The 27090-nt window shown below is 46.2% G+C and overlaps 1 protein-coding gene across 1 annotated transcript; it reads left to right on the plus strand.

Moving 5' to 3' along the window:
- Positions 1–24330, plus strand: EIF3L (eukaryotic translation initiation factor 3 subunit L). Its single transcript, XM_001501206.7, has 13 exons — positions 1–404; positions 948–996; positions 1904–2114; positions 5472–5551; positions 7883–7944; positions 10827–10896; positions 11109–11182; positions 14809–14980; positions 17150–17304; positions 18056–18226; positions 19037–19534; positions 23159–23239; positions 24111–24330. Exons 1-13 carry the CDS (start codon positions 372–374, stop codon positions 24147–24149), a joined length of 1695 nt encoding a protein of 564 aa, XP_001501256.1. The 5' UTR covers positions 1–371; the 3' UTR covers positions 24150–24330.
- Positions 24331–27090: the final 2760 nt, after the last annotated feature.

Genomic DNA, 27090 nt, shown 5'->3' on the forward strand with positions numbered 1-27090 from the left:
ATAGCTGAATTTCCCTTCACGCGAGAAGTGGACTCGAGAAAGTTGTCAGCCATCTTTTGTGTGGCACTACTTCTGGTTTCTCTTACTCTGCCCATCCCTTATTATGCCGAACTATTTCATGTCTTTACTTCTGAACTTAAGCAAGTACTGTAGAGTCACCTTCCAGGCAAAGTCCCTATTTGAAAAGGGAAGAAAAGTTTAGGTGTTCGTCGTTTTTGTCCTTCCTAACGTGGCTGTCTGAGATTGCCGGCGGCCCTGGAAGGGCTTCCGGTTTCCCGGCAGGCCTTGGTGGGGCTGAACTTCCGGCCTCACGACACAGGGGCGGGGCGGTCCCTTCGGTCTCTGCCGCGGTGTTCGCGAGCGCCGCAGCCATGTCTTATCCGGCTGATGACTACGAGTCCGAGGTAACCTGGGCCTAAGGGTGTGCTGGGCTCCGCGGTGGGGGCAGGGCTCTCTGGATGCTGGGCTCCGCGGCGAGCCGGTGTCCGGGCCTCCCTGGGAGCCCCGGCGGGCCGACCAGGTCCGGTCCGCCTCCCCGCCTGCGCGGCCCGCGTGCTGCTGCCGGCTCCTCGTCAGTCCTGTCTCTGCCCGCCCACTTCGCGGCGCCGGTCCCCTCGTCCTCTCCTTTCCCAGGACCCGGGACGGAAGCTGGTTATGGGGTTCTGTGTTTCTGTAACTGAGCTCTTCTCGTGGTCTGGGCTCCGTCTGGTCAAACCCCGCTGATTCCCACGGCCTCTCGTGCTTTGCTTACCTTATTGCACCCGTAACGTTGTGTTGTCATTGTCTGTTTTTCCTTTTCTTGCAGGCGTGTGAGGTCCTCAAAGGCAGGGACTGTGTCTTACCCATTTTTGTATCTTCAGTAACCTGCTTGGCACATAGGCCCTAGAAAGAGCGTTTTGGATTCACGATTTGGTGACTTTTATTGTCTTTGTCTCTTTCGTTAACAGGCTGCCTATGATCCTTATGCTTACCCGGGCGACTATGATATGCATACAGGTGAGACCACTGGCTTGGCTGGCTAGCTGGGCACTTGTAGGGACTGGCACCTTTGTTAATGTCTTGGAACAGCTCTGACGCGCACCTGTTTAAAACTGCTTCTTGATGGTCCATGTTTGGAGTTGGTTATTAGCTCTCTGCAGAAGGGTGATATAGAGCCTAATAAACCAGGCCTTTTTCATGGTCCACCTCAAAGTCTCAGAAGAGAGGGGTTGCTATCCTGGCTGTGGTTTTCTTATTTAAGCTATTAGCCGAAGAAGAAAAGCTTGTTGTGAAAAATTAAAGTGATTCAAACCAAGTCCAAATGGACTCTCTTTGGAAGGTATTTGAGGTTTCCTGAAATGTCATAGGGACATGGCTTGACTTAGCACTTGCACTGTGCTGGGCGCTTTGTGTGAAGTATTGCATTTAGTCCTTACAACAGTTCTATAAAGTACGTAAATTAATGTGATGTCCATTTTACAGATGAGAAAAGTGAACACAGAGAAGTTTAGTAACTTGCATTGGGTCATAGAGGTAGAAAATGGCAATCATTCATTCAAAAAGTATTAAGTGCCTCCTACTTACTCTCCCTTCCCACGGTCTTCCAGTCTTCCTCTCTCTTCTGACGTACCCTAACTATTTTAGGTTCTGAGGGTACAAGATAGACAAGGTTCTTGCCCTCGTAGACTTTAGATTCTTGTTGGGGAAACATAAGAAGTAAACAAATAACTTTGAGTAGTGGTAAATGTTCTAAAGAAAGGTGATGAGGTTGGGAGTGACTTGAGGAGGATACATCTCTATGAGTGTTTAAAACAGAATTATATCCGATTTTATAGACTTTAGTTTGGGGGATGGGATTGCCCTTTTCCTACGTCATCCATCTGGGTTTGAAAGCACGTTGTAAGGTATCGTATCCAACCTCTAGGAGACCCAAAGCAGGATCTGGCTTACGAACGTCAGTATGAACAGCAGACCTATCAGGTGATCCCCGAAGTGATCAAAAACTTCATCCAGTATTTCCACAAAACCGTCTCGGATTTGATTGACCAGAAGGTGTATGAGCTACAGGCCAGTCGTGTCTCCAGTGATGTCATTGACCAGAAAGTGTATGAGATCCAGGACATCTATGAAAACAGGTACTAGCTGCTGGCTGAAATAACCTCTTTTTGGGTGGAACTGGCTTAGTGATGCTGCCCCTAAAAAGGGGTGATGTTTAATCATTTTTCTGTAAAGAGAGTGCCCAAGGGTTTTCTGTCATTCCTTGGGGCTAGGGACGTGCTATTTTGTTGGTCTCTGTATCCCCAGAACGTGTACAAGGCCTAAGATAATGTCAGTATCAATAATTACAATGGCAATTAGTGTGTATAATCAGTATATACCAGACAATGTTTAGGTTGCTTTTCCCGTATTTTCTCGTTTACTTTTCACAGTAACCCTATGAAGTAGGTACAGTAGCCTCCCCTTATCCACGGTTTCCTTTTTTGTGGTTTCAGTTACCTGCAGTCAGCTGTGGCCCCAGAACATTAGATGGAAAACTCCAGAAATAAACAATTCATAAGTTTAAAATGGCATGCCATTCCGAGTAGCTTGATGAAATCTCGCACTCTCCCTCCTGGGACGCGAATCGTCCCTTTGTCCAGTGTATCCACGTTGTATATGCTACCTGCCTGTTAGTTACTTCGTAGTTTTCTTATTACAGTACTTGTATTCAGTTAACTCCTGTTTTACTTAATGGCCCCAAAATGCAAGAGTAGTGATGTTGGCAATCCAGATATGCCAAAGAGAAGCCGTGAAGTGCTTTAAGTGAAAGTACAAAAGTTCTGGATTTGAGGAAAGAAAAAAACTCGTATACTGAGGTTGCTAAGATCTATAGTAAATTTTATTACAGTGTATTGTTAGAATTTTTCTGTTTTATTCTTGTTCTCATCGTTAATCTCTTAATGTGCCTAATATGTAAAGCAGACTTTATCATAGGTAGGCATATGTAGGAAAAAAGTACAGTATACATCGGGTTGGTGCTGTCTGCGGTTTCAGGCATCTGCTGGGAATCTTGGAACATACCCCCTGCGGATAAGGGGGGACTACTGTACTAGTGTGTTCCTCTGTTTTGTAAAGATTGGCACTTGTGCTAACAACTGTTGCCAATCTTCTTTTTTTTTCTTTTACCCTACTTTTTCTCCCCAAATCCCCCCCAATACATAGTTATATATTTTAGTTGTGGGTCCTTCTAGTTGTGGCATGTGGGACGCCGCCCCAACATGGCTTAATGAGCGGTGCCATGTCCGTGCCCAGGATCTGAACCACTGAAACCCTGGGCTGCTGAAATGGAGCGTGCGAACTTAACCACTCAGCCATGGGGCGGCCCCTGTTTTCCTCATTTTACAGATGAAGAAACAAGGCACAGAAAGGATGGGTCACAGAGCTAGTTAAGTGGGTGTGCTGAGTTTTGAACCTGCACAGTCTGACACTGGAGCCTCATTTCTGGACTGTGCTCTACAGCTTTTCAGTGCATAACAGGGTGAGCTAAGCTTTGAGTGGTTGCTTCTTGTTTTGAGGGGACTGCCCTTGTAAAATGGGCATTAGAGAAGGGACAGGCCAGTCAGGGTTGAGATAGTCAGGAAAGACTTCACCAAAGAAGTAGAATTTCTACAAATAGCAAATAGCTAAAGGCTTGTTGGGTCAGTGACTAGGAGTTAACCCCTGTCCTGTGTTTCCTTCATCCCCCAGGTCTTTCTGGTTAGAAGTATATAGAGCAGTGCTGTCCAATAGAAATAATGCTTACCTGATGTAATTAGGATTTTTTTATCAGCTACAGTTTTGAAAGCATAGCAGGTGAAATTAATTTTAACGGTTTATTTAATCCAATATATCTAAAATATTTCCGCGTATAATGAGTATTAAACTTTATTTTTTGGAGGAAGATTAGCCCTGAGCTAACATCTGCTACCAGTTCTCCTCTTTTTGCTGAGGAAGTCTGGCCCTGAGCTAACATCCGTGCCCACCTTCCTCCACTTTATATGTGGGACGCCTACCACAGCATGGTGTGCCAAACGGTGCCATGTCTGCACCCGGCATCCGAACTGGCGAACCCTGGGCCCCTGAAGCAGAACGTGTGAACTTAACTGCTGCGCCACTGGGCCAGCCCCAGTATTAAACTATTAATGAGATATTTTACTTTCTCTTTGTAGTAAGCCTTTTCAATCCCATATCTTACGTTTATAGCACATCTTAGTTTGTGTGCACGAGAAATACTTGATCTTTTTAGGTTTCATAACATTTACAATTGGAAAAGTAGATTCATATACCCGATTTGTTCCAAATATACTTTAAAGTTTTCCAATAACTGAGTTAAGTATTGTTTTTTAAATTTAATTAAAATTACCTAAAATATGAAACTCGGTTGTTTAGTCACATGTGGGCCATGGCTACTGTATTGGACAGTGCAGGCGGATAGAGACAGCAGTCGAAGCCAGGCTTGTGGTAGATGTGTCCCTAGGAGAATGTGGGTGAGAACGGCTGGCATCTTGGGAAATACGTTCCTGTGGGGCTGTGGGCAACGAAGGAGGAAACAGTAAAGGAGACAGCAGAAAGTGTAAATGAGCAAAGAGAAGTCTCAGAAAAATAGGCAGTAAATCAGCAGAAAGAAGGGTCACAGAAAGCAGAGGGAAGAGACTTTGAGGAAGGGAATGGTCAGCAGATATTAGCTGTCCAGCAAGGTGGAGATGAGAAAGGCGCTGGTTGAATTTGGTGTTTTAGAAGGTCCTTGGTAACCTCAGCAAGGTCAGTTTCAGTGGAGTGGTAGAGGCAGAAGCCAGGTGACGCTGAGGCAAGAAATTGGGGTTGAGGAAAGGGAATTGGTAAGTGTAGAGGACTCATGGGCTCCTTGAGACACTTTCTGTTCTGTATGTTGAAGGGGGACTTGAGCATTTTCCATGCTGCACTGAGAGCCGAAGAGGAGGGGAAGGTGGGGCTTGGAGAGTGGGGAGGTTGAAAGGAACAGAAACCTCTTGCAAGGTTGGGCAGCATCTTGGGCAGCAGCATTTGGGTTGGATGCCCTAGGTCCGTTGTGGCATGAGACAACACACTGATTGCGTGTCCGTGTTTGGAGAGGAGGTGTAGGCACAGAGCTCCAGCAAGTGGCCACAGGACTGCTAAGGGAGAGGGGTGGGAGTGTCTAAAAAGTAGTTCTCAAATCTGGGGACAGCAAGCTGTTAAATATGGTTGGAGTCCATGATACAGGGCAGGGGACGATCCTGAAGAGCTTGGTGGGCGCTTAACTGAGAGAAAAGGAGTGTTCTACGTATTAAGAAAGGTTGTCTGAGGTACAGAGTTGGGTTGAGGAAAGTTGTAGACTTGGAAGGCTCTGACCTTGGCTCTGTTTCTGTGACATCTTCTCCTTTCTGAGCCTGAGTCCTTCTCTGTAAAATGTGAGGGTTGCTTTCCTCTGGTCCTTCCTCTTTTGGAGTTCTAGAATTTTTCTTCTTGGTTTTCAGCTGGACCAAGCTGACAGAAAGATTCTTCAAGAATACACCTTGGCCTGAGGCTGAAGCCATTGCTCCACAGGTTGGCAACGGTAGGTGTGAGCTCTTTGTGTCCTGTGTGCTGGATGGGATCCTGTGACAGGGCATCATGGAAAGCTTGGTGATCTGTGTCTGTTTCGTTCACCCTTTTATTTCTCCAGGGCTTGGTATGTAGTAAATCCTTAGTAAATAACTTGTTGAATGAAGGCTGAATCATTGAAGAGGACAGATCTCTCACGTGACGAAAGCAGAAATCGAGATCTTGGTCCTGATTTGTTTCCACTCCCTCTGTGATTTGGGGGTGGTTATGGTCACTCTGGAATGGGCTCTCTAACCTCCTCCCAGCTTTCCCTTTCTGCTGGGATCTGTTATATATGCTGTGAAGTAGGAGGATCCAACTTCATCCTTTTGTATGTGGATATCCAGCTCTCCCAGCACAGTTTTTGAAAAGATCAATCCTTTCCCATTGAATTGTCTTGGCACCTTGTCGAAATTGGTTATCATGTGAGTGTAAGGGATCAGCTTGTCAATTTCTGCAAAGAAGCCAGCTGGGATTTTGATAGGGATTGTGTTAATTTGAAGACGAATTTGGGGGACTATTGCCATCCTAACAACATTAAGTCCAATCCATGGACACAGGATGTCTTCCCATTTATTTAGGTCCTCAGTTTCTTTCAACAGTGTTTTGTAGTTTTAAATGTATGAATCTTTTGTTATAGCTAACATTTTTTTTTGATGTAGTTTTTTGTTTCTGTTTCTTCTCCCCAAAGCTCTAGTACTTGGTTGTAGGTCCTAGTTGTAAGTCATTCTGGTTCTTCTATGTGGGATGCCACCACAGCATGGCTTGGTAAGCAGTGTGTAGGTCCGCACCCAGGATCTGAACTGGTGAACCCTGGGCTGCTGAAGCGGAGCACATGAACTTAACCACTCGGCCATGGGGCTGGCCCCCTAGCCAACATTTTTGCACACTTATTACTTTATTATCAGTATCATCATCATTACGTAGGTTTAGAATTTCTGAAAGAAATGTTATGTTGCTCAGACTTTATTCTGTGTTTAATATAGAGCCTATATTATAGAGCCTGTTTGCCTGTAAAGAATGTAATATTGTGTATGTTAAGAACAACAGGAGTCCCATAAGACGTATTTTGACACAGGTGGGGATTCACAGGACTCCGTATAAAAGGAGATTTGGTAGAAGATGCCCTCCCCACTTGCTTCAACAGGTCTTCAGTTTCTCTCTGGAGCCGTCTAGTGTTACCATTTTCTTGTTTATCCTTCCCATTATTCTCTATGCATATGTAAGCAAATAGGAATGACTCTTTTGTTCCTTTTTTACATAGACTAATTGCCCCTTTCTTTCCATTTTTAAAATTTATTATATTTTTGGAGAGTATTGTGCATCTCCAGGATTCCTAAGGCCACCCCCAGGTTTGATGGTTTGCTAAGAGGACTCATAGGACTCAGCGTCTAGTTGTACCCACAGTTGTGAGCGTTTACAGCAAAAGAATACAGAGCAAAATCAGCAGAGGGAAAAAGCGCCTGCAGTGAAATCCAGAGGGAAGCAGGCGCAAGTTTACAACAGTCCTCTCCCGTGGAGGCTCACGGGTTGCACTTAATGCCTCGGGCAAGGAATTGTGGCAACATGTGTGCAAAATTGTCTACCAGAGAAGCTTATTACCGACTCTGTGTCCACGGGGTTGGCGGCTGGTGATCTAGGCGCACCCTCTGCCTAGCATGCACCGAAATTCCAGATTCCCAGAAAGGAAAGCGGGTGTTCAGCCTAAACCACATTTGCACACACAGTTTAGGCACAGCAGAACACCCTTATCAGGGTGGTGGGAGCCCTCCTGGAATCTAGGTTCCCAGATGCCAGACAGGGACCCACTTTACTAGCAGGCCTTTCCAAGGATAGCAGTCTCAGGCCTGCTTTGTTAACTCTTTTCTGCATAACATCAGTACCCAAAGAGATGCCTTTTTTTCCCCTCCTTTCTTTTTAACACTTGTATTATTGGGCTAAATTCCTTAAAATAGGATTTCTAAGTCCAAGATATCCATGTATTTGCAATTTTGATAGATAGTGTCATATTGCCTTCTATGGAGCTATTACTATTTATGTGCTGGTTTATTTAAGCAGATATGTGGCAAGAGTCTCTAAATGGCGAAGGGAAATGGGTCTGAATGAGATTAAGATGAGGTTGACAGAGTAAAGTGAGAAATGAATTTTCTTGTTGCGTGTATTCTTGGGGTGTAAGCATTGGAGTTTAGATGTTGTTTAGTCTCTGAAATCACATTTATCCCTTCAACTCTCCTCAAAGGGCTAAAACTTCCAGAAGACGCTAGTTTTGTGGATTGCTAAAGCACTCCTCTGCCATCTCTTTCAGATGCTGTCTTCCTGATTTTGTACAAAGAATTATACTACAGGCACATATATGCCAAAGTCAGTGTGAGTATCTAAATGTTGCTGTCAGTTTTTTAAACTCTCTGCTATTTTTGTCCCTGGAACACAGTCGTTCGTTTATATTGGTTCGGTGCCCAAGAGTGGTTGGCGTGTTTTCTGAGCGTTCTTTTAAGAAATGACAGAGGGAATGATCGAACCCAGAAAGCTGGATATCTGTTCCAGACAAACAGTAACACTGCATGGCATGTCTCTCCTTTTTAATCTCTCTGTCCCCACAGTTCTTGACTGGGCCCTTACCACGTGCACTGGGTTGCAGGCCACCATCCCGATAGTGTGTTCCCAAGCACCTTCCTCTGCCTCTGCCTGCGGTGCCCTTGCTTCTTCCTTCAGTGCATTGCTCTTGAGCCTCCTGCCCTCTGAACTGTGCATAAATCTGTCACGATGTGCCGAACGCAAAGCTGGGCACTTGGCACACATCTACACATCTCTGATCCTTACAGTGATCCTGCAAAGCAGGCAAACCGACGTGCAAAGGGTTGGTTTTTCTCAAATTCAACCAGCAGGTGGCAAAACTCCTTGGACCCAGGCCTGTCTTATTGTGACACCGTTGTTCTTTCTACCACATTCCTCCAACTTCGGGCATTTGCTCAATTATTCTCTTCCTGATTTCTAAATTTTAGAGTGCCCTAAATCTCGTAAGATACCATCTGTACTATTTATATACACCAGTGACTTCATAATCTCTATCTTTAGGCCCAATTTCTCCAAATCCAGACTTGTATATCCACTTGCCTGCTCAGCATCTCCTCTTGGTTGTCTGATAGTCATCTCTAGTTTAATATGCCCAAAACGGAACTCTTATTTTCCCTCTAAACCTGTTCTTCATCTCACTAAATGACACCACCATTCACTCAGTTACTTGGGCTGAAAACCTTGGTGTCATTCTTGACATTTCTCTTGCTGCTATGCCACTTCGAGGCATCATCATCTCTTGCCTGAACTACTGCGTAGCCACTCACCTGGTCTGAGTTTTCACTCTTGTCCAGTTAAGATTAATCTCAACCTAGGGACTAGCATGAGCTTTGTGAAACGTAGTCTCATCAAGTCGCTCCTTTCCTCACAGTCCTATCAAGACTTCCCGTCATACTTAGAATAAAATCCCAAGTCTTAGTCATGGTCCTGCTTGATCTGGCCCTGCCTCCCTTCTCAGTCTCTTTTCCCACAGCTTTCTCCTTCCTTGGGCTCCTTGCCATGCTCTGTGGCACTTCAGAGCACATAGCACTATCCAGTGTGTTACTTATTTCTTTGGTTTTGTTTGCCTCCCCCACTAGACGGTGATCTCCCCCAGGGCATGGATTTGATCTTGTTCACTGCTGTAATCTGGTGCCTGATCCTTGACGGAGACACATTAATTGTTGGAGCTTGTGTGTGCATGTGTACATGAAGGAAACTGGCCCCACAATGTCGCCTTAAGAGTGTTCCACTTACGAAGGTCCCAGCTTCTCACAGTTACTCACCTCTCGTCTCCTGAGGACCACTTGACCTGATTAGAGCTCCTGCCTTGGCATAGGAACCATCATCGGTGGTGGTAGCTGGAGGAGTTCCTGTTGCTAAATGCAGGGGGCCATGTGTTTCTGGCATCCCAGTGAGAGCTCTGACTGCCTTGGCTGATAGAAAGTAAAGGTTCCCTCCTGCCGTTAGTGCCGTGGCTCAGGTGCTTTGTGGGCTAGGCCAAGAATCTGGCAGCCTGTGTAACATGGCTGCTTTGCGAAGGCCATGGCATCAGAGCCTTCAGGGTAGCTGCTTCCTCTCATTTTCCCTCTGGTCTGTGCATGAAGATTCAGCAGAAGTTTATTGATCCCTTAAACTCTTTGCCAGCTACTTTGGGGGTACTTTCATATACACAATGAATTTTAAAACCCTGGGCAGGGGCGGGGAGGGGGGTAGATTTTTCATCGAAAGAGCATTTTCTATATTAGGCATTGAATCTGCATAGTCTCATTTTACAAAGGGATTAAATATCTTTTCAGAACCCCACAGTTAGTAAGCTGTGGGGCTAAAACTCCGAAGCACTGTTCTTTCTGTTCCATCACAGATACACCACTTGTCATGTTGTTCCCCAGCTCAGAAACCTGCAGTGATTTTCAGGTGCCAGCAACATACAGTTTAGATTGGGGCTCAGCATCCTTCTGTGTAAAGGGCCAGGTTGTAAGTATTTTTGGCTGTGAGGGCCGGATGGTCTCTATCGAATCTATTCAGCTGTGCCCATATAGCAGCCATAGAAAGTGAGTATGCATGGCTGTGTCCAAGTTAAGCTTTTTATTTACAAAAACAAGTGATGGTGGGTTTCCGGACGCCCTGGACTGGAATGTCGTTTGGCACTGAAAGACCTCTGCGTTCCAGGCTGTTCGTGTCCACTGTAGCCCAGTGTAGTGTTGTCTGCTCTCACCCTGCAACCTTTAAGCGCCGTGCTTTCAGCTCTCTGCCTTCATCAGTACTGTCTTCCTGAAACAGCTTCCCGCCTCTCCTCTGCTTCACCAGCCCTGCATGGCTGTTCTCTGACTGTCGGTTAAGGTTGTTGCCCTAAAACCTGACTGTTGTGGGGGGGTGTTCAGTGCCCTTTTGAGCTGCTGTAGCACTTACTGTCCTTCCTCTCACTTGATGCTCTTTGCATACTAAGGAGAGAGCAGAGATCGACTCATGTATTTATTTTCACTAGTCATGTTAGGCCATGAATAAAACACCTTTTTGTTTTAGTTAAAGGATAATTGACATAACATATCCTTAGTTTCTGGTGTGCATCATAGTAATTTGATATTTATATACATTATGAAATGATCAGCATGATAAGTCTACTTACCATCTGTCACCGTAAAAATACATTGAAGTTGAGTATCTGTGTCCTGATGTTACTGTTCTCTTTACAGGGAGGACCCTCCTTGGAACAGAGGTTTGAATCCTATTACAACTACTGCAATCTCTTCAACTACATTCTTAGTGAGTCTGAGGTTTGGCCGAGGGGTGAGGTTGTCATGAGGTGTAGTATTGGCCTCCAGCTCTTTTTAGCAGAATTTTAATGTGCAGGTGGGAAGAGGGGAAGTCTTGTGATTCATAGTCCTTAAGAGGGAAACTAGAAAAGGTGTTCTACACCTTACTGAACGGGCACACTCCCTGCTTTGAGTTTAGCTTTACTGTGATCTCTTGCACAGATGCTGATGGTCCTGCTCCCCTTGAACTGCCCAACCAGTGGCTCTGGGATATCATCGATGAGTTCATCTATCAGGTGTCTGACCAGCCTTGGCCTAATCTGAAATAACTGCTCCAAACTAGGAGCGGTTGTTACCATTGTTTGTGTTGTTACAAAGATGCACGGAGGGGCTGCCCCGTGGCATAGTGGTTAAGTTTGTGCGCTCTGCTTCAGTGGCCCGGGGTTCGCAGGTTCCAGTTCTGGGCGCAGACCTACACATGCCTCACCGAGACATGCTGTAGTGGCGTCCCATATAGAAAATAGAGGAGGATTGGTGCAGATGTTAGCTCAGGGACAGTCTTCCTTACCAAAAACCAAAAAGATATATGGTATAAAAATGTGTCCATCGTAGTGTGAAATGTCCCATGGTGGAGGACTCCCAAGTCATGGTTTTCTGAAGAGCCAGTGAGGCTTAAGAGCTCCAGATAGGAACTTGGAAGTGAGGAGAGTAGAACTTCGGGCTCTCACCAAGTTCTTACTTGACCTGGAGAGATGGTCTGGCAGGGAGAAGCAGGCCTCATAGGCTTTGGAGTCAGTCAGAAGTGGGTGCTGGTGTGGGGGCTGCCACCTGGCAGCTCTGTAACAGTGACATGTATTGAAGCTTTCCGAGCCTCACTTTCCTCACCTACAAAACAAATGTTCTGTGTCTCGATGGTGATAGTGGTTCCTTGAGTATGTGCTAGATCAGAGTGAAACAGCTGTTACTGTCAGAACGGAAATGTCACCTACTGCAGAGTGCTGCTGGGGTTTCCACTGTGAACCGTGCTAGATGTAAAAATGCAGCAGTTGGGGCCTGGGGGTGCATGTCCTCTTGCTGTCCGCTATCCCTGGCCTAGGGCGAGTTGCTTCACCACACTGGGCCTTGGTTCCTCTGCAGCGGAGTCCTGGGAGGAGCACTGGGGCGCTGCGCATGGAGTGCTTAGTGCAGTGCCTGCCACGGGGCTGCACGGGGGATGCCTGGTGTTCATGAGGTCACTGTCATCATCATTCGTCTCCACTTTCTTTTAGCCCAGTTTTACTCTTTAAAAATATAATATAGACTAAAAAACATAAAATGATTGAATTTGGAAAAGTTCACTTTCCCTGTGTTTTACGGAGATGGTCTAGCTCTCAGTGGGTATTTCAGGAGAAATCAGTTTCTGAATAAAACTTTGAGGTCCGTGGACCAGAGAGACTTTGTGAATACGAAGTGCTGATAATTGTGATTAGTGAGCTGAGAAAACCTTCCTGGGTTCTTTTTGAAAGAGGCTTCCTGCTCAAGATGACGCTTCACTGCCTTTGTGCAGCGAAGGCGGCAAACCACACTGGCCTTGTCTGCCCCTCTGGCTCCTTGGGTTGTGTCAGCCTCTTGTTTTAGGAGATTGGCAGTCTCATGGACTCAGAGCAAGTCGAGGAGGATCATCCTTCTTAAGATAATCATTAATCCCCTGGGTTTAGCTGCTGCTCCCTTCTTAAGGGGCTTAGAGTGCTCCCACTTCCAAGAAAGACTGACCAGCGAGGGCTGGGCATGATTCCTCCTGCCCAGGTAGATGCGAGGGAGGGAGGGCAGCCTCTTTCCCGCTACTCTTTCATTTATTTTTGATACAAGTAATTTATGAATGTGTTATTACTGATGAAAGATTTTTTCTTTTTCAAACTGCAGATAAAGTAAAAACGTCTTCTTGCCTTGCCTTTGCAGAGGCATCGATTATTGTCTGGAAAGATAGGCACCACATTAATGTTTCTCAGGCATTTACATAAGCGTGTACATATAAAAACACATCATTTAAAAAGTGGTATCGTACTGTATTGTCACTGGTTATGACTTGGAACACTTACAACTTCTACACAGAGAATCTGCCTTGCTCTTTCTTGCTCTTTCTGCCTAGTGGATTTCCTTGTGTGTGTTATGCATAGGTCTGTCTCTAGCAATCACTGGAATTGTTGGTGGAAAGATCTTTGGTTTTTACAGTTATTTTAATCTTTGTTTTCCTCCCCAAAGCGACAGTGCATGGTTGTATATCCTAGTTGTAAGTCCTTCTAGTTTTTCTATGTGAGCTACTGCCACAACATGGCAACTGATAGACAGGTGGTGTGGTTCCATGACCAGGAAGCAATCCTGGGCCACTGAAGCAGACAGAGCATTGAACTTTCACCGCTAGGCTGTTAGGGCTGGCTCTAAAATTTTTTAAAATAGCTTTATAGAGTCATAATTAGCAAATAATAAAATATATAGATTTTAAGTGTATAGTTGATGAGATTTGACAAATGTATACACCACCACACGCAAGATACAGAACATTTCAATCACTTTGAATTTTAACATATAGTAATATATTCCCCTTTCAAAAAGGCTGTATCAAATTATGCTATTACCATCAGCATTTGATAGCAAGTTCTCTATGCTAGATGTTATCGGTGTGTCTAATTTAAGCAGTGGTAATCTTGGGGCCGGCCCTGTGGCTGAGTGGTTAAGTTTGCGTGCTCCGCTTTGGTGGCCCAGGGTTTCGCAGGTTCGGATCCTGGGCGTGGACCTAACACTGTTCATCAGGCTGTGCTCGGGTGGCATCCCACGTGCCATGACTAGAAGGACCCACAACTGAAATACACAGCTATGTACTGGGGGGCTTTGGGGACAAGAAGGAAAAATTTTAAAATCAATAAAATAAATAAAAAATAGCTTTCTTAAAAAAAATGATAATCTCATTTTAATTTGCATTTTTCTGATATCTGAAGAAATTGAGCGTTTTCCCTGTTAAGTGACCAGTCCTTTTTTTCTTTGAAATGATCATCAGTATCCTTTGTCCGTTTTTCTATTGAATTATCTTATCTTATTGACTTATGAGAATTCCGTCTGTATTCTGGATACTATTCTTTGTTCCCTGTCAATTTGGAAACTTTTTCTCTTGCACTCTTAGAGGAAGAGGCTATTTTAGAGTTGAAGAGCAATCTTAGGTCGTTTAGGATTGAGATTTCTGGGTCACTGCTTTTCAAACCTGCATGCGCACCAGAATCAACGAAGGAACTTTTAAAAATTCTGACTGAGTAGGTAGGTAAGTAGGTCTCTTGCGCTCTTTGGGTGAATGATGGGGCTGGCTTGATTCTGGTCCCAGATAAAACCACTGTCCTCCAAAAATACCTGTGTTATGTCCCCATATGTGCCTTCCACTTGCCCAGGCTGTGGTTGGCACAGAGGTGACTCAGACTGGGTTTCTGTCCCAGGTGAATTGATGGGCAGCTCTGGTAAGCAAGATGCCATCTCCACCGTGTCATCATTCATAATCCTGACCGTGGCACGGCAAGGCCAGTATGAACAGATTTGTTACAGCCGCCTGATTCTGGTGGCCAAGTTGACTGCATTGTGAAGCCCAGAGACATTAAGTGACTTTAGGCTGTATTTGACTCCAAATTGACTGTTGTTTTCAAAAACTACCTCTCATCTTAGAGATTTTTACTTAGCTGTGGAATGAGTAACATATTCAGTAATGAACAAAATTCACAGCTTAATCAAAGATAGCTGTGAAAAAACAAGTAGTGCATAGAACGATTTAGCATGAGAACTAGTAGTCTCACTCTCACCTTCTCTGGTCCAGAGCCCCAGGCATCGCCTCATCTTCGGGGTTGTGCGCTTGGGCTGGCACTGAGTTTTGCATCTGCTGCATCTTTGCCTTCTCCCTCAACAGTTCCAGTCATTTAGTCAGTACCGCTGTAAGACCGCCAAGAAGTCAGAGGAGGAGATTGACTTTCTTCGTTCCAATCCCAAAATCTGGAATGTTCACAGTGTCCTCAATGTCCTTCATTCCCTCGTAGACAAGTCCAACATCAACCGGCAGTTGGAGGTGTACACAAGTGGAGGTGAGTGCTGCTTGCCGTCTGTTCCAGGTGGACAGAGGCTGCGGGAGTCGTCCTCTCAGGCTGCTCCTCTGTGGTGTTGGCCGTGAGCGGTAGCCGGGGCTGCTGTCGGGGGCTGCTGGCCCTGACGGTCTGTTGGCTGACAGGCTGATCCAGCATTTCTGCGATCTGCATGTGTAAACATTTCTACTGTGTCTCCAGGGCCTTTGTTTAGATAAGCACTTCTCAAACTTCTGGGTGTCAGGACCATGTTACACTTTTAAAAGACTGAAAATCACAAAGTTTGTGTAACAAATTTTTCAGTGAGAAGAGTGGTGTTTTTGCAGATCTCTTTAGCGTCCAGTTTCTTGAAAGAGAGCTGGGTTCTCCTGCTGCTGCTGCCCTCAGTCAGTTGAAACATTCTGCTTTGGTTGACGTACGTGAGGGACATGTGGCCTCAGGTACTAAGCTGGGAAAGGGAGGAGCATCTTACCAGCCTTTTCAGGTAGTGCCATGTTCTCCTTTGATAGCACATCAGAGCTTGACAAGTGGTAGTTTCGTGCAGGGTGGTTGCAGTGAGGAATCTGAAACCTCATCAGTGAACTTCTGCTGTGTTCAACGGTCACACACTGCTTAATGACAGGAGTACCTTCTGTGAGAAATGCGTCGTTAGGCCACGTCGTCGTGGTGTGACGTCATCAGGTGTGCGTAGACAAACCCAGATGCTATAGCCTGCCACACTCCTAGGCCTTATGGTGCTGGTCTTATGGGACCACCGCCGGATACGTGGTCCACCGTTGATTGAGACGTCGTCATGCGGCCCGTGACTGCATTAAAGTTGATTGGTCTGTCCTGCAGCCTGAATGCGTCTTCTACCCATGCATGATTTTGTAAAATACTGGTTCACCGAGTTATAAAGATTTTCTAAATATTGACACATTTTTATTATACAGTTTTTACTTTTTTAAATTTTTTATTTACTTTTTTTGAAGTTTTTTTTTTTATCTACAGTTTTTAAAAACCACTTCTGTTATTTTTGCCATCAGCCTCGTCAGATAAGTCTTTATTTGGAAGCTGTTGAGCTCATAGTGGCAGATATATGTTTTATAAAATTCTGATTTTTGCTTAAAAGCTCAAATTTTCATTGGCAGCAAATAGCAGTTTTCTTCATTGAAGTGTAACAGGCTCACTTAGTTGATTTGTGAGAAAATGTCTGCTTAATACTCAAATCTAAATAACCATCATTTGTGTGTCAGTCATTCAGGTAAAAATATTGTTTTGTGGGGAAAGTGGCTGGTTCTTTCGCTGCAAGTGTGTGGTGGTTAAGAATACAATAACTGCTAGTACAGTTTGATGGCACTGCCCGAGTTATGCTAAGTTGCCAGTAGTTTTGCCCAGCATTGTTTTTGCATCATTAGGGCAAATGTCAACTCAGTGAGAAAAGCAAATAGCATCTTAATGCTATTAGGAAAACAGCTTTGATTTCATGAATTTCCTGAAAGGCGGGGCCTTGATGAGTAACCGTTACTGATAAGAGGGGCTCTGGTATTCTCAAGTGTGTTGGAAATGTCGACCCCAGTGATCATTGTATTGCAAAGGAAAGGACCGTAGCCCAGGAGTCAGCCTTCATGAGGGAAGAGCTCTCCGGAGAAGAGCAGTTTTCAGCACAGCTGTCTACCATTTCAGAGCACAGATCCAGCCAGCGTGACGGACACTTTCCTTCAGGGAGATGGTCGTCAGACTGACACACGCACAGCGTTCCTTCATGTGATCCTGGCGCCATAGGCAGGGCAGTGGTCCCATCTTCAGAGGGTACATTCTCTGCCGTAGTTAAAGCAGACGGACAGTGTGTGACAGGTCGTAAGTTAGGCTTCTTCATTTAAATAAAGCTCAGGCCAAATCAGCTTCAAACCGGAAGGCTTCCGCATGTACTTGAAAATATAAAAAATTTTTTTATATCACAACCCCCTCTCCCCCCAGCAAAAAGCTGTCATCCTCTGCGCAACTATTGGTAAATTTAAGATTTGCGTAAGGCCAGGCATGCTGTTTCCTCTTCTTTCCAAGGCAGAGTTGTTGCAGGAAGGAAGCTTTGGAGGCTGGTGGCAGGGGAAGAGCTTGCTGAATGACGTTTCAGGGCCGGGCTTGCCTGCCTTCCCCTGCCGCAGCTGAGCATTCACTGTCTATCTCTCTCAGGTGACCCCGAGAGTGTGGCTGGGGAGTATGGACGGCACTCCCTCTACAAGATGCTTGGCTACTTCAGCCTGGTGGGGCTTCTGCGTCTGCACTCCCTGTTGGGCGATTACTACCAGGCCATCAAGGTGCTGGAGAACATTGAACTGAACAAGAAGGTAATTACCGGTTCCCCCGCCCACCTTCCCGGAGCCAGAAAGTCTGTCTGCTTCTAGAGAACCTCTGATCTCTCAGGACAAACTTCAGGAAGGAGGAGGGGGACCCTTCCCCAGGCCAGGTGAAAGTTGAGAAAAGAACTGGGGAAAGCATTGCCGTGAAAGTCTGAACCTGGACAAGGTAGTTTCTCTCTGCTGCTTAATAACACTTAGCATATTCAGCAATCGTTTGGTTCTCTTCCAAACAGACGATAACGGCAGGTTTCACTCTTCAGGTTTCACTAGTCCTAAAGAATTAAGAGAAGACTTCATTCTAAGATGGCCATGCTATGACTAGCTGTGGTGGTTTTTCCTCGCCACAGAAAAGTCGGTACCTTTTTATTTGATGTGTGTCTGTCTGTCTTTCTGTCTTCTCTCTCCATTCCTTTATAATGCTTATTTGAAAAAGCAAGGAGTAGAAAGAAAGCAAGGAAGAATACAAAAACGAGATGTAGAAGGTTTTAGAGCTGAGAGATTTTAGCCCCTCCTGGTCCAGTCCCTTTCTCTTACAGCTAAGAAAATGGAGGCCTCAGGTCACGTAACTCACGATTTGCACTCAGAGCCTCTGACTCCAGAGCCAGGGCTTCCTCCGGGTGTTTCAGGGCCTCTGCAGCGCCTCCACCTCCGCTGACGCCAGGCCCTGCTGACTTTCAGATCCTATCTGGGATGAGTTGGTCTTGGGACTCATGGATGCTTCTCCCACCCCCTTCCGCAGAGCATGTATTCCCGTGTGCCCGAGTGCCAGGTCACCACGTACTATTACGTTGGTTTTGCGTATTTGATGATGCGTCGCTATCAGGATGCCATCCGCGTCTTTGCAAACATCCTCCTCTACATCCAGAGGACCAAGAGCATGTTCCAGAGGACCACGTACAAGTATGAGATGGTAAGGGGGCTTCTGACCAGCTGAGCCCTTGACACCTAGGACAACAGTTTTTGGTAAACACCGTCCAAAATTTTGCTGTTTTGTGTGTTTTTTCAACACCGTGATTTCTTAATGACTCGCTTACTCTTAAGAGTGTTTTTAGTTATGTGTGTTACCTCAGATTGTTGACAGCTTGACAATGAGGACAGTGCCTTTTGTTTCACTTTTATCCCCCAAGAGTGCCTACATTTATTTATCCAGCAATGATTTGTTGAGTGTTCACTGGGCTGTGGGTGTTTAGCTGAGCTGAGTGTAAGGTGCGCGGAGAATTGGGAGGAGGTGTTCAGGCAGCGCGAAGGCGTTGGGACGTGGAACTACGGTGATGCAGCAGCACAGTAAGCCATTTTGGCCAGAGGGCAGGAGACTAGTCGATTCTGGGGTAAGCTTCATTACCTGGATAAGGTACTTAGCCTTTGTTCTGTAGGCACTGAGGTGCCATCAGAGGTTTCTTGGTGACTTGATCATAACCAGTTTAGGAGGATTGACCTGCCAGTGCTGTGTGGGATGAACTGGAGAGACTGAGACAGAGGTACCAGTAAAGAATCCAGGAGACAACTCAGGAGGACCTGGAACTAGGCCAGAAGTTGAGTAGAGCTAGAGGAAGGATTGGGAGAGACATTGGGAAAGTTAACTGGCTGGTGTAGGACAAAGGGAGAGATCTAAGATCTGTGCAGAGTGTACCTGGGAGGATGGTGGGGCGGTGTTGGCAGTGGGGACCTCAGAAGGCCGGTTGCGTTTGACCCTGCACCCATCTCTCTCCCCCGCCCCCAGATTAACAAGCAGAATGAGCAGATGCACGCGCTGCTGGCCATCGCCCTCACCATGTACCCCATGCGTATAGACGAGAGCATTCACCTCCAGCTGCGGGAGAAATACGGCGACAAGATGCTACGCATGCAGAAAGGTGACCCGCAGGTCTATGAGGAGCTTTTCAGCTACTCCTGCCCCAAATTCCTGTCGCCTGTAGTGCCCAACTACGACAACGTGCACCCCAACTACCACAAGGAGCCCTTCCTGCAGCAGCTGAAGGTGTTTTCTGATGAAGTGCAGCAGCAGGCCCAGCTCTCGACCATCCGCAGCTTCCTCAAGCTCTACACCACCATGCCCGTGGCCAAGCTGGCCGGCTTCCTAGACCTCACCGAGCAGGAGTTCCGCATCCAGCTGCTTGTTTTCAAACACAAGATGAAGAACCTGGTGTGGACCAGTGGCATCTCTGCCCTCGACGGCGAGTTCCAGTCAGCCTCCGAGGTTGACTTCTACATCGATAAGGTATGGCTGCCCCCCGAGCTCGGTTCTCTGGGGCACTCTGTTACCTGTTCAGCACGAAATGTTTCTTAAGCGCCACTGTCTTCCAGTCCCTGTTCTGGGCATTTGGGATACATCAGTGAGTAAGACCAACAAAGATTTCTGCCCTTGTGCTGATATTCTACTGTAAAAAAGAATAGGCAGTAAACATTATAATTAAGCAAATCACGTGGTACGTTAGAAGTTGCCAAGTGCTACAGGGTGAGGGTAGTGGTGGTGGAAGGCGCAGGTCTCAGTACTAGGTAAGATGCTCAGGATAGGCTTTGTGGAGAAAGTGAAATTTAAGCCGAGACTTGAAGGAGGTCAGGAAATTAGCCAAGCAGTTATCGGGGGAAGAGCATTCCAGGCAGAGGGAGCAGTCAGAGCAAAGGCCCTGGGGCAGGAGCAAGTGCAGTGTGTTTGAGGGACAGTTGCAGTGTGGCTGGAGTAGCCTGAGAGTGGAGGCTGTGGCAGGAGATGAGGTTGGAGAAGTGGGGGGGGGGGGGGGTGCTTTGTAGACTGTTGAAAGTACTTTAGCGAGTGGGAAGCCGTTGTCCTGACCTGTGCCACCCTAGGTTAGTGCTTCCTGGTTTGAGCTTCATTTGACGGAATTATCAGTTTGTGCTCTTTTTGTGTCTGTCGTCTTTTGCTCCGCATTATATTGAGAGAGTCGCCGTCCAGCATTGTCAGGTGTATTACTCACTTCGTGCTTATTGCTCTGTGATAGTCCAACCTCTCCCGCAGTTATTGACCGCAGTTTTTCCGTTCTTATGTTGATGGACATTTGGGTGGTTTTGCCTATTACAGAAGTACACATATGGTTTTATAGAGTGGCTGTCAATGGTTCAAATAAGGTTTCTTTTTTTTTAAGAGATCCATTCATATGTTGTTCTACATGCACAGTTATTTCTGGAAGGATGCGCAAGCAATATAGTGGTTTTCTCTCAGGAGGAGAGGTGGGCTTGAGGAGGTGTTGATTTTCACTGTTGGACTTTAATTTCAAGTTGGACATTTTAGTCTCTTAATGAGGTTTTTTAAAGAACTAAGTCGTTTTGTTTTCTTAGTGAGTTTTTTCAAACTTAAAATATGCTGGACTCCTAGTTCTTTCCATGAAATACCATGTCCCCTCTTTGTTTCGCCCACGTGCATACACTCACAAGTAAAGAAAACGTTCTATTCAGACATATTTGGAACCCTGATGTGGACTCACAACAGTCTGTTAAAATCAACAGACTGAATCTTTCATCTCTTCTAGAATATTCTTAGTATCTCTTAGATATTATTTCTGCTCTATTCTCCGCATTCTGGAGTTTTTGGTAGACCTCACTCTGTCCTCCATGTCTCTTAAATCCTTCTTCCATTGTTTTGTCTCCTCCATTATGGATCATTTTCATTTGATCAATCATTCTATCTCTAATCTCTTCAGCTCTATTTCTTGCTTGCTGTAATTTTTTTTCACTCATGGTGCAGCGTTTCCTTGTGCTTGGTTATCTTTTACTACTCATGGTTCATTGTTCCTGAGACACTGTTGGCGTTCTTTGAAGCCTAGGATGGAGATTCATTCCTTGTTCCTCTAGAACGGAACTTTTGCCTTGCAAGGTGCCTGGTGATATTATTGGTCTGGGACCACCAGCGATGCAGCTCACAGCCTGTGAGGTCCCTGGACCAGCCAGCCAACAAGCCCAGGCAACGGATTGTCAGAAGAGTTGCCTTGTGTTTCTGAGGTCTTGGGGATGGGTCTCTTTTTTCTTTTCTATCCCTGTTCCACTTGGCAACCTTTGCCTGATGTCAGGAGTTGGATGGCAGTTCACTTCTGGCTCACCTTTAGCTTGAGGGTTCAGCCCTTGAAGATCCCAGCATTACAAGGAGGGTCTTCTGTTAGGCTGGCCTGGGTTTGTCCCCGCTGCCCAAGTTTCCCAGAATTAGCAAATGCCCTCAGGGCAGAGGAGGCTTCTGTGCTTTGCTTAGAATGGTTTCTGTTTTCTCTTAAACAGTTCTTCCTTCTCTTTTCACCCCTTGATGCCATAAGGAGATTTTAAAAAATTATCCTGCATTTGTAGTTGTTTTCAGGAAGTGTGTTGGTCTAAACATAATACCTTTCTGACTGTTTTTTTAGATATACTTTGCATAACATAAACCTCCCCATTTCGAAGGGTACAATTCCGTGATGAGTATATTCACAACGTTGTGCCACCACCTCCACATCTAATTCCACAACAGAAAGAAACTGCCTACCCATCAGCAGTCGTTCCGAGTCCCCGCGTTCTCCCAGTCCCTGGCAGACCACTCACCTGCTTTCCGTCTCTGTAGATTGGTTTATCCTTGACATTTCATAGAAATGGAACCATAAACTGTGTGGCCTTTTGTGTTTGACTTCCTTCATTGTGCATGTTTTCAAGTTTCATCCAGGTCGTAGCATGTGTCAGGACTCTCTTCTTTGCGGCTGAAGAGCGTTCCACTGTATGGATACACCACATTTTGTTTATCCATTCGTTGCCCAGTCGATGGACAGCTGAGCTGTTTTCAGCTTTGGGCTGTTGTGGATGACACTGCTGTGAACATTTGCGTGCAGGGTTTCATGTGAGCATCCTCTCGAGTGCACACCTGGTTGTGGGATTGCTCGGCCAGGTTGGGTACTTTGTTTTTGAAAGCTCATCCTGCTAAACCGAATGCTCTCATTTGGAGTTTATGGCTTTTGGAAGACTTCCTGTTTGGCAGAACGTAGCTCAGAGACTCACCGAAAGTAGAAACACGTCAGTAGTGGCAGTTTTTCAATGTTGTTTAAAATCATGCTTTTAAAAATCAAAACTGTCTCCCCTGCAGTCTCAGGGGAAAGACCTAAATTCCTTTTGAGCTGCTTCTCAGGGCCTGACATACGCTCGTCCTTTGGCGTACAAACCTGCACGCCCTCTGTCCTCACCTAGTGACCCAGCTGCACGAGTCCTGACTCTCTGGATAGTCTTTGATAAAACACTTCTCAAGAATTAGCAATTTGCTTACTAAAAGAAAAATTTTGTTATGAGGTTATATTCAGGTTAAATTAATATGTTAAAATATTAGTAATATGACTTAGATCGAAAAGGTTTTGATTACATGTGTTTTTTTTAATCATTGTTCCTCTTATTGGTTCTGGTTCATCTTTGGCAAAATGCTGCTTTACGGTTTTTTTGGCTTTTCTTTTTTCATCCTTGACTTGAAAAAAGCCTGTCAAAGAGATTCAGAAAGTTCTGGAATCTTAACCTAGAGTATGTAGGAGTTTACAAGTGAAGCAGTGTTCAACGAAAGATTTTGGGCAAAAAACTAAAATGTAAAATCTGGATTACTTTGCACTCTTATCAACAGTGTATGACAATGAAATGCTATTTTAAATGTTTATTGCAAAAGATTCGTGTTCATTCAAAAGACTGGAGAATAAAAGTAAATGAGTTAACAAGAAGAAAATAAAAATCAGCCATCTAGAAAAGAAGAAATTAACTGGTAATGCTCTTCCAGCGTCTGCCCCCCACCCCCGTTAAAGCACTGTAGGGGTGTAGCTAGCACTTGGCTTCCTGGTGATTTGCAGGTCCGTAGTGGTTTTGCCTCACTTCTCTGACTCTGCTTTTCCCACAGGACATGATCCACATCGCAGACACCAAGGTTGCCAGGCGCTATGGGGATTTCTTCATCCGGCAGATTCACAAATTTGAGGAGGTGAGAGGACTGAGAGAGTGGTGTGTGGGCTGGGGACAGAGGTTGGGAACTGGGTGGGGAGTTTTAAATTTTTTATTTCTCATCTGTTTTCAAGAAAGCCTGAAATTGGCCCTTTGAGTTTCTGAGCTAGACTGGCTGGCTGCTTGGGGTTGGGGAGTGGGTCGGGCCTGTTGGAGTTGCTGTGTCAGCCTTCTGGGGAGCATCTCTTTCCAAGATCTCCCTCTGCGGGTGGCCAGCTCTCCTCTCCCTCCCTGGTATTTCCTAATATGGGTGGATTTGCTGCCTGCTCTTAGCCATCGCTCCCCATTTGGCAGTTATTCTCCAACTTAGACAGGTCCAGCCAGTTCCTGCAGGCAGAGGACAGGAAGTTCTGCTTTGACAGACTCGGTGCAGTCCGCATCTTGCCCTAGGAGAGGTCTTGTGTGTGAGGCCGAACACACAGCGTGTGGGTTTCTTTGTGGCTGTAGCTGGAGCCATTGTGTCTTGGTGTTTTGAGTCCTCCAGCAGAGGTCACTGCTATGCTGTGGCCCGTGCCACCAGGCTCCTCCTGTGGGATAATAATACAGCCCTGGCAAGTCTAGCCACTCGGAGTCCCTTTCCTGTCTGTAACGTGGGTGGGGCAGTGTGGAGTGTGTGTGTGTTGAGTGTGAAGGGCAGGTGGAAGAACAATCTGCGTGAGTTGTAGGGGCCGTATGAGTGTCGGGTGGAGGAGCTAACCTGGTCTTTACGCACACAGTGGACACTCGGGCCACATCAGAGACTCTCCTCCCTGACGTCAGGCTGCCCGGGAGTCGAGCTGGTGATCATGCACACCACAGGAGAAGATTTTGTGAAAACCCCATCTGTAACTTTGCTTTTCTTTCTCTTCTAGCTCAATCGAACCCTGAAGAAGATGGGACAGAGACCCTGAGTATGTTCACCCTTGCGTTAGACGGGAACCTATTTTGATGTCACTGTAGGTGGGGAGTGTTTTTACCACCGTGAAGCCTTTACCCAGCTCATCTATCAGCGGGTCAACTGAGCTGAAGTTTGTTTGTATCTCGGACTGAAATGTTTTAAATACGTCTCAGTAAAGGCTCTTGGGAGCCAGAGTTGTCGTCTCATTATTGTTGGGGAGCATCTGTGGATGAGGACAGCAGTGTGTAATTTCCCGTGTGTCGTGATTCTTTCTCCTGATGCATCGGTTTCTGGTGTTTAAGAGTTCTTTAATGCCTGTATTCATGAAGCGCGTTGTGGCCTACGGGACGTTCAGTATCGCGTTTGCACCTCGCAAGAGTCCTGTGAGCTCTCGGTGACCTGCTGTCGTTGGCACGCGTCTTCGTTGGAAGTGCTGGGCCTTGGGGAGGAGCTGCTGCAGACCCCCTCCTAGGAGCTGTGCCGAGAGCCGTCCACGTGCGTCGCTTACACCTCACTAATCCGGTTTAGCAGTAGTATCCCTGTTTCGTTGATGAGGAAACGGACTCAGGGAGTTAAGTGACTTGATCAAGGTCACGTAGTTAAAAAAGCCAAGAATTGACTCCAAGCTACCACTTTTTTCTACTGTCTTCTGCTGCCCAGGTCTTCGGACTCCTCATGCTGAAAAGCTTGCTTTGTGTTGTGTGCAACCTCTCCCCGGCTCAATGAGTTCGATACTTCTCCTTGTCTGTCTGCCCCTCCAAGGCCTGTCACAACTGAGCTGTGTCTGTTTTTCACTCTCTCTGCCATCCCTCCCTTAAACACCCATGTGGGATCTGCCATCCTGGGGACTTCTCTGAGACAGCATCTTCTGCACCGCAGAACCCAGCAGTCCACATTGTTATCAGAGCCAGTTTCTCATCTTTTCTGACAAAGCAGAGATAATACAGATCTCCAGTAATTGAAAACTTCACTGAAGCTGGTTGTCCTGGGCATCTCACCCGACCTCTCCATCCAGGATTGAATGTTGTTGCAGCCGTAGGAACCGTGTTCAGGAGTAAACCCTCGGAGGCCAGCACACAGGCTGTGTGTTATCTCACTCACTCTGGGGGCTTGGTATCCTGGTTTTCTTGATGAGGATAGTGAGACTCGGGACAGTTAAATGACTTGTCCAGGGTCAGGTTAGTAGGTAGTGAAGACAAGTGTTTTGTTTCCCAAACTTGTGTTTTTACTTTGGAAAATCCTGCTGTAAGACTGGTGGCAAGAGGTGAAACAGCAATAGATAACCCATAAAAATCTCCATGGTGTATGTGTTAGCCCGAAAGCACAGGATATTTCCTGGAACTTGGAAGGGCTGCTCCAAGTGACAGGGTTGCTGTGAATTCTTGAGGTAGGCTTTGTGCTCACCTGGTGTGTGGTTGGTTCCTTTTGAGTTTCCTGGTTGTAAGGGAGCTTGGGAGCATGGAAAGAGCCGCTGACTTGAAGGCATGACTCCTGGATTCAGGTCTGAATTGTGTCACTAGTTTGCTTTGTGACCTCTGTGGGCTGGGTAGCCTTGTCTGAAAATGAACATGTCTTCCCAGGTTGTGAGATGAAATGGTTATGAAAATTGTTATGAACATTGCTCACTGAACAGAGGGTTCTAGGTGCCTGCTGCTGGCAGAGCTGGGCCTGCTCCAGCTGCTTGTCGTGGGGACTTTGATGGCAGGCAGTGGCTGGAGGTGGGCAAGAAGGCTTCCTCCTTACCCTGGGTTTGTGTAGTGCTGTAACTGTCACCCTGAGGTGGGCATCAGGGTGGCTTTTGGGGTGGGAGCCCCTGCCTGCAGGTTGCTTCATCTCTGAGACCTGTTCCTCACATGTACAATGAAGATGGTAGAATCGGCCTTAGTGGGCAGTGTGGGAAATAAATGAGATGCTCTTCAAGTGCCTGGCATATGACAGACAGATGCTCAGTTATTTGCTCCTGCCCCACCCTTTGAATTCATAGGCTCCTGTATCCTCTTTTTCCCCTTTGATATAATAGTTACTGTTGAGTGCTGTAATGGGTTGACTGTTGGTCCCTGAAAAGATAGGTCCATATCCTAAGCCCTGGTACCTGTCAGTGTGACATTTGGAAAAAGATCTTCACAGATGTAAGTGAAGGATCTGGATCATCCTGGATTATCCAGGTGGCCCCTAAATCCAGTGATGTGTCCTTAGACAGAGGTACACAGAAGGGGAAGGGCACATGAAGGCAGAGGCAGAGACTGGAGTGATGCAGCCACAAGCCAAGGAATGCCAGGAGCCCCCAGAAGCTGGAAGAGCAAGGAGGGGTTCTCCCCTGGAGCTGACGCCTTCATTTTGGACTTTCAGCCTCCAGAACTGGGAGAATATGTTTCTGTTTTAAGCCACCAAGTTGGTGGCAATTCGATATGTCAGCCCTGGGAGCTGAGTACAGTGCCTGCTGTGTATCAGGCATGCTGTAGGATTTTATGCGCGGAAACTTGGCTCCTTTTCCTACAGGAGAGCCCGCCAGGCACCGCCACGCAAGGGGGAAATGGCAGTGGATGAAAAACAAAATCTCTAAAAAATAGCAAAAATGTTTTGAAAGTTTAAAAAAAAATAAAATCCCTGTCCTCATGGGACTTAAATTTTAATTAGTGGAGACGGGTGATAAACCCTATGTAGTATTTTGTATGGAGACATGTTATGGGGAAAAATCGAGGAGGGGTAGGAGTGACCATTTTGAATAGGATAGTCAGAAAAGATTGCACTGGTTGGTGTCTTTTGGGTAGAGACCTGAAGGAGGCAACGTTGCAGACACCTGGGGAAAGGGTGTTCCAGGAAAAAGAAACCGCAAATGGAAAGGCCCTGAGGCCAGAGCACGGTTTGAGCATGGAGAGAATGTAGGAAAAGGCCAGTTGGAGCAGAGTGAGTAAGGGGAGCGAAGAGAGGCCAGAGACAGTGAAGCTCCAGGT

Source organism: Equus caballus, chromosome 28 (genome assembly GCF_041296265.1).
Source record: "Equus caballus isolate H_3958 breed thoroughbred chromosome 28, TB-T2T, whole genome shotgun sequence".
Taxonomy (NCBI): Eukaryota; Metazoa; Chordata; class Mammalia; order Perissodactyla; family Equidae; genus Equus; species Equus caballus.

Excerpts from the sequence above, each read along its gene's own strand:
- EIF3L (XM_001501206.7), top strand. The coding sequence starts at position 372 with ATGTCTTATCCGGCTGATGACTACGAGTCCGAG. Across the intron at positions 5,552-7,882 it reads TGCTCCACAGGTTGGCAACG|ATGCTGTCTTCCTGATTTTG; the intron begins GTAGGTGTGAGC and ends CATCTCTTTCAG. Across the intron at positions 19,535-23,158 it reads TTGACTTCTACATCGATAAG|GACATGATCCACATCGCAGA; the intron begins GTATGGCTGCCC and ends CTTTTCCCACAG.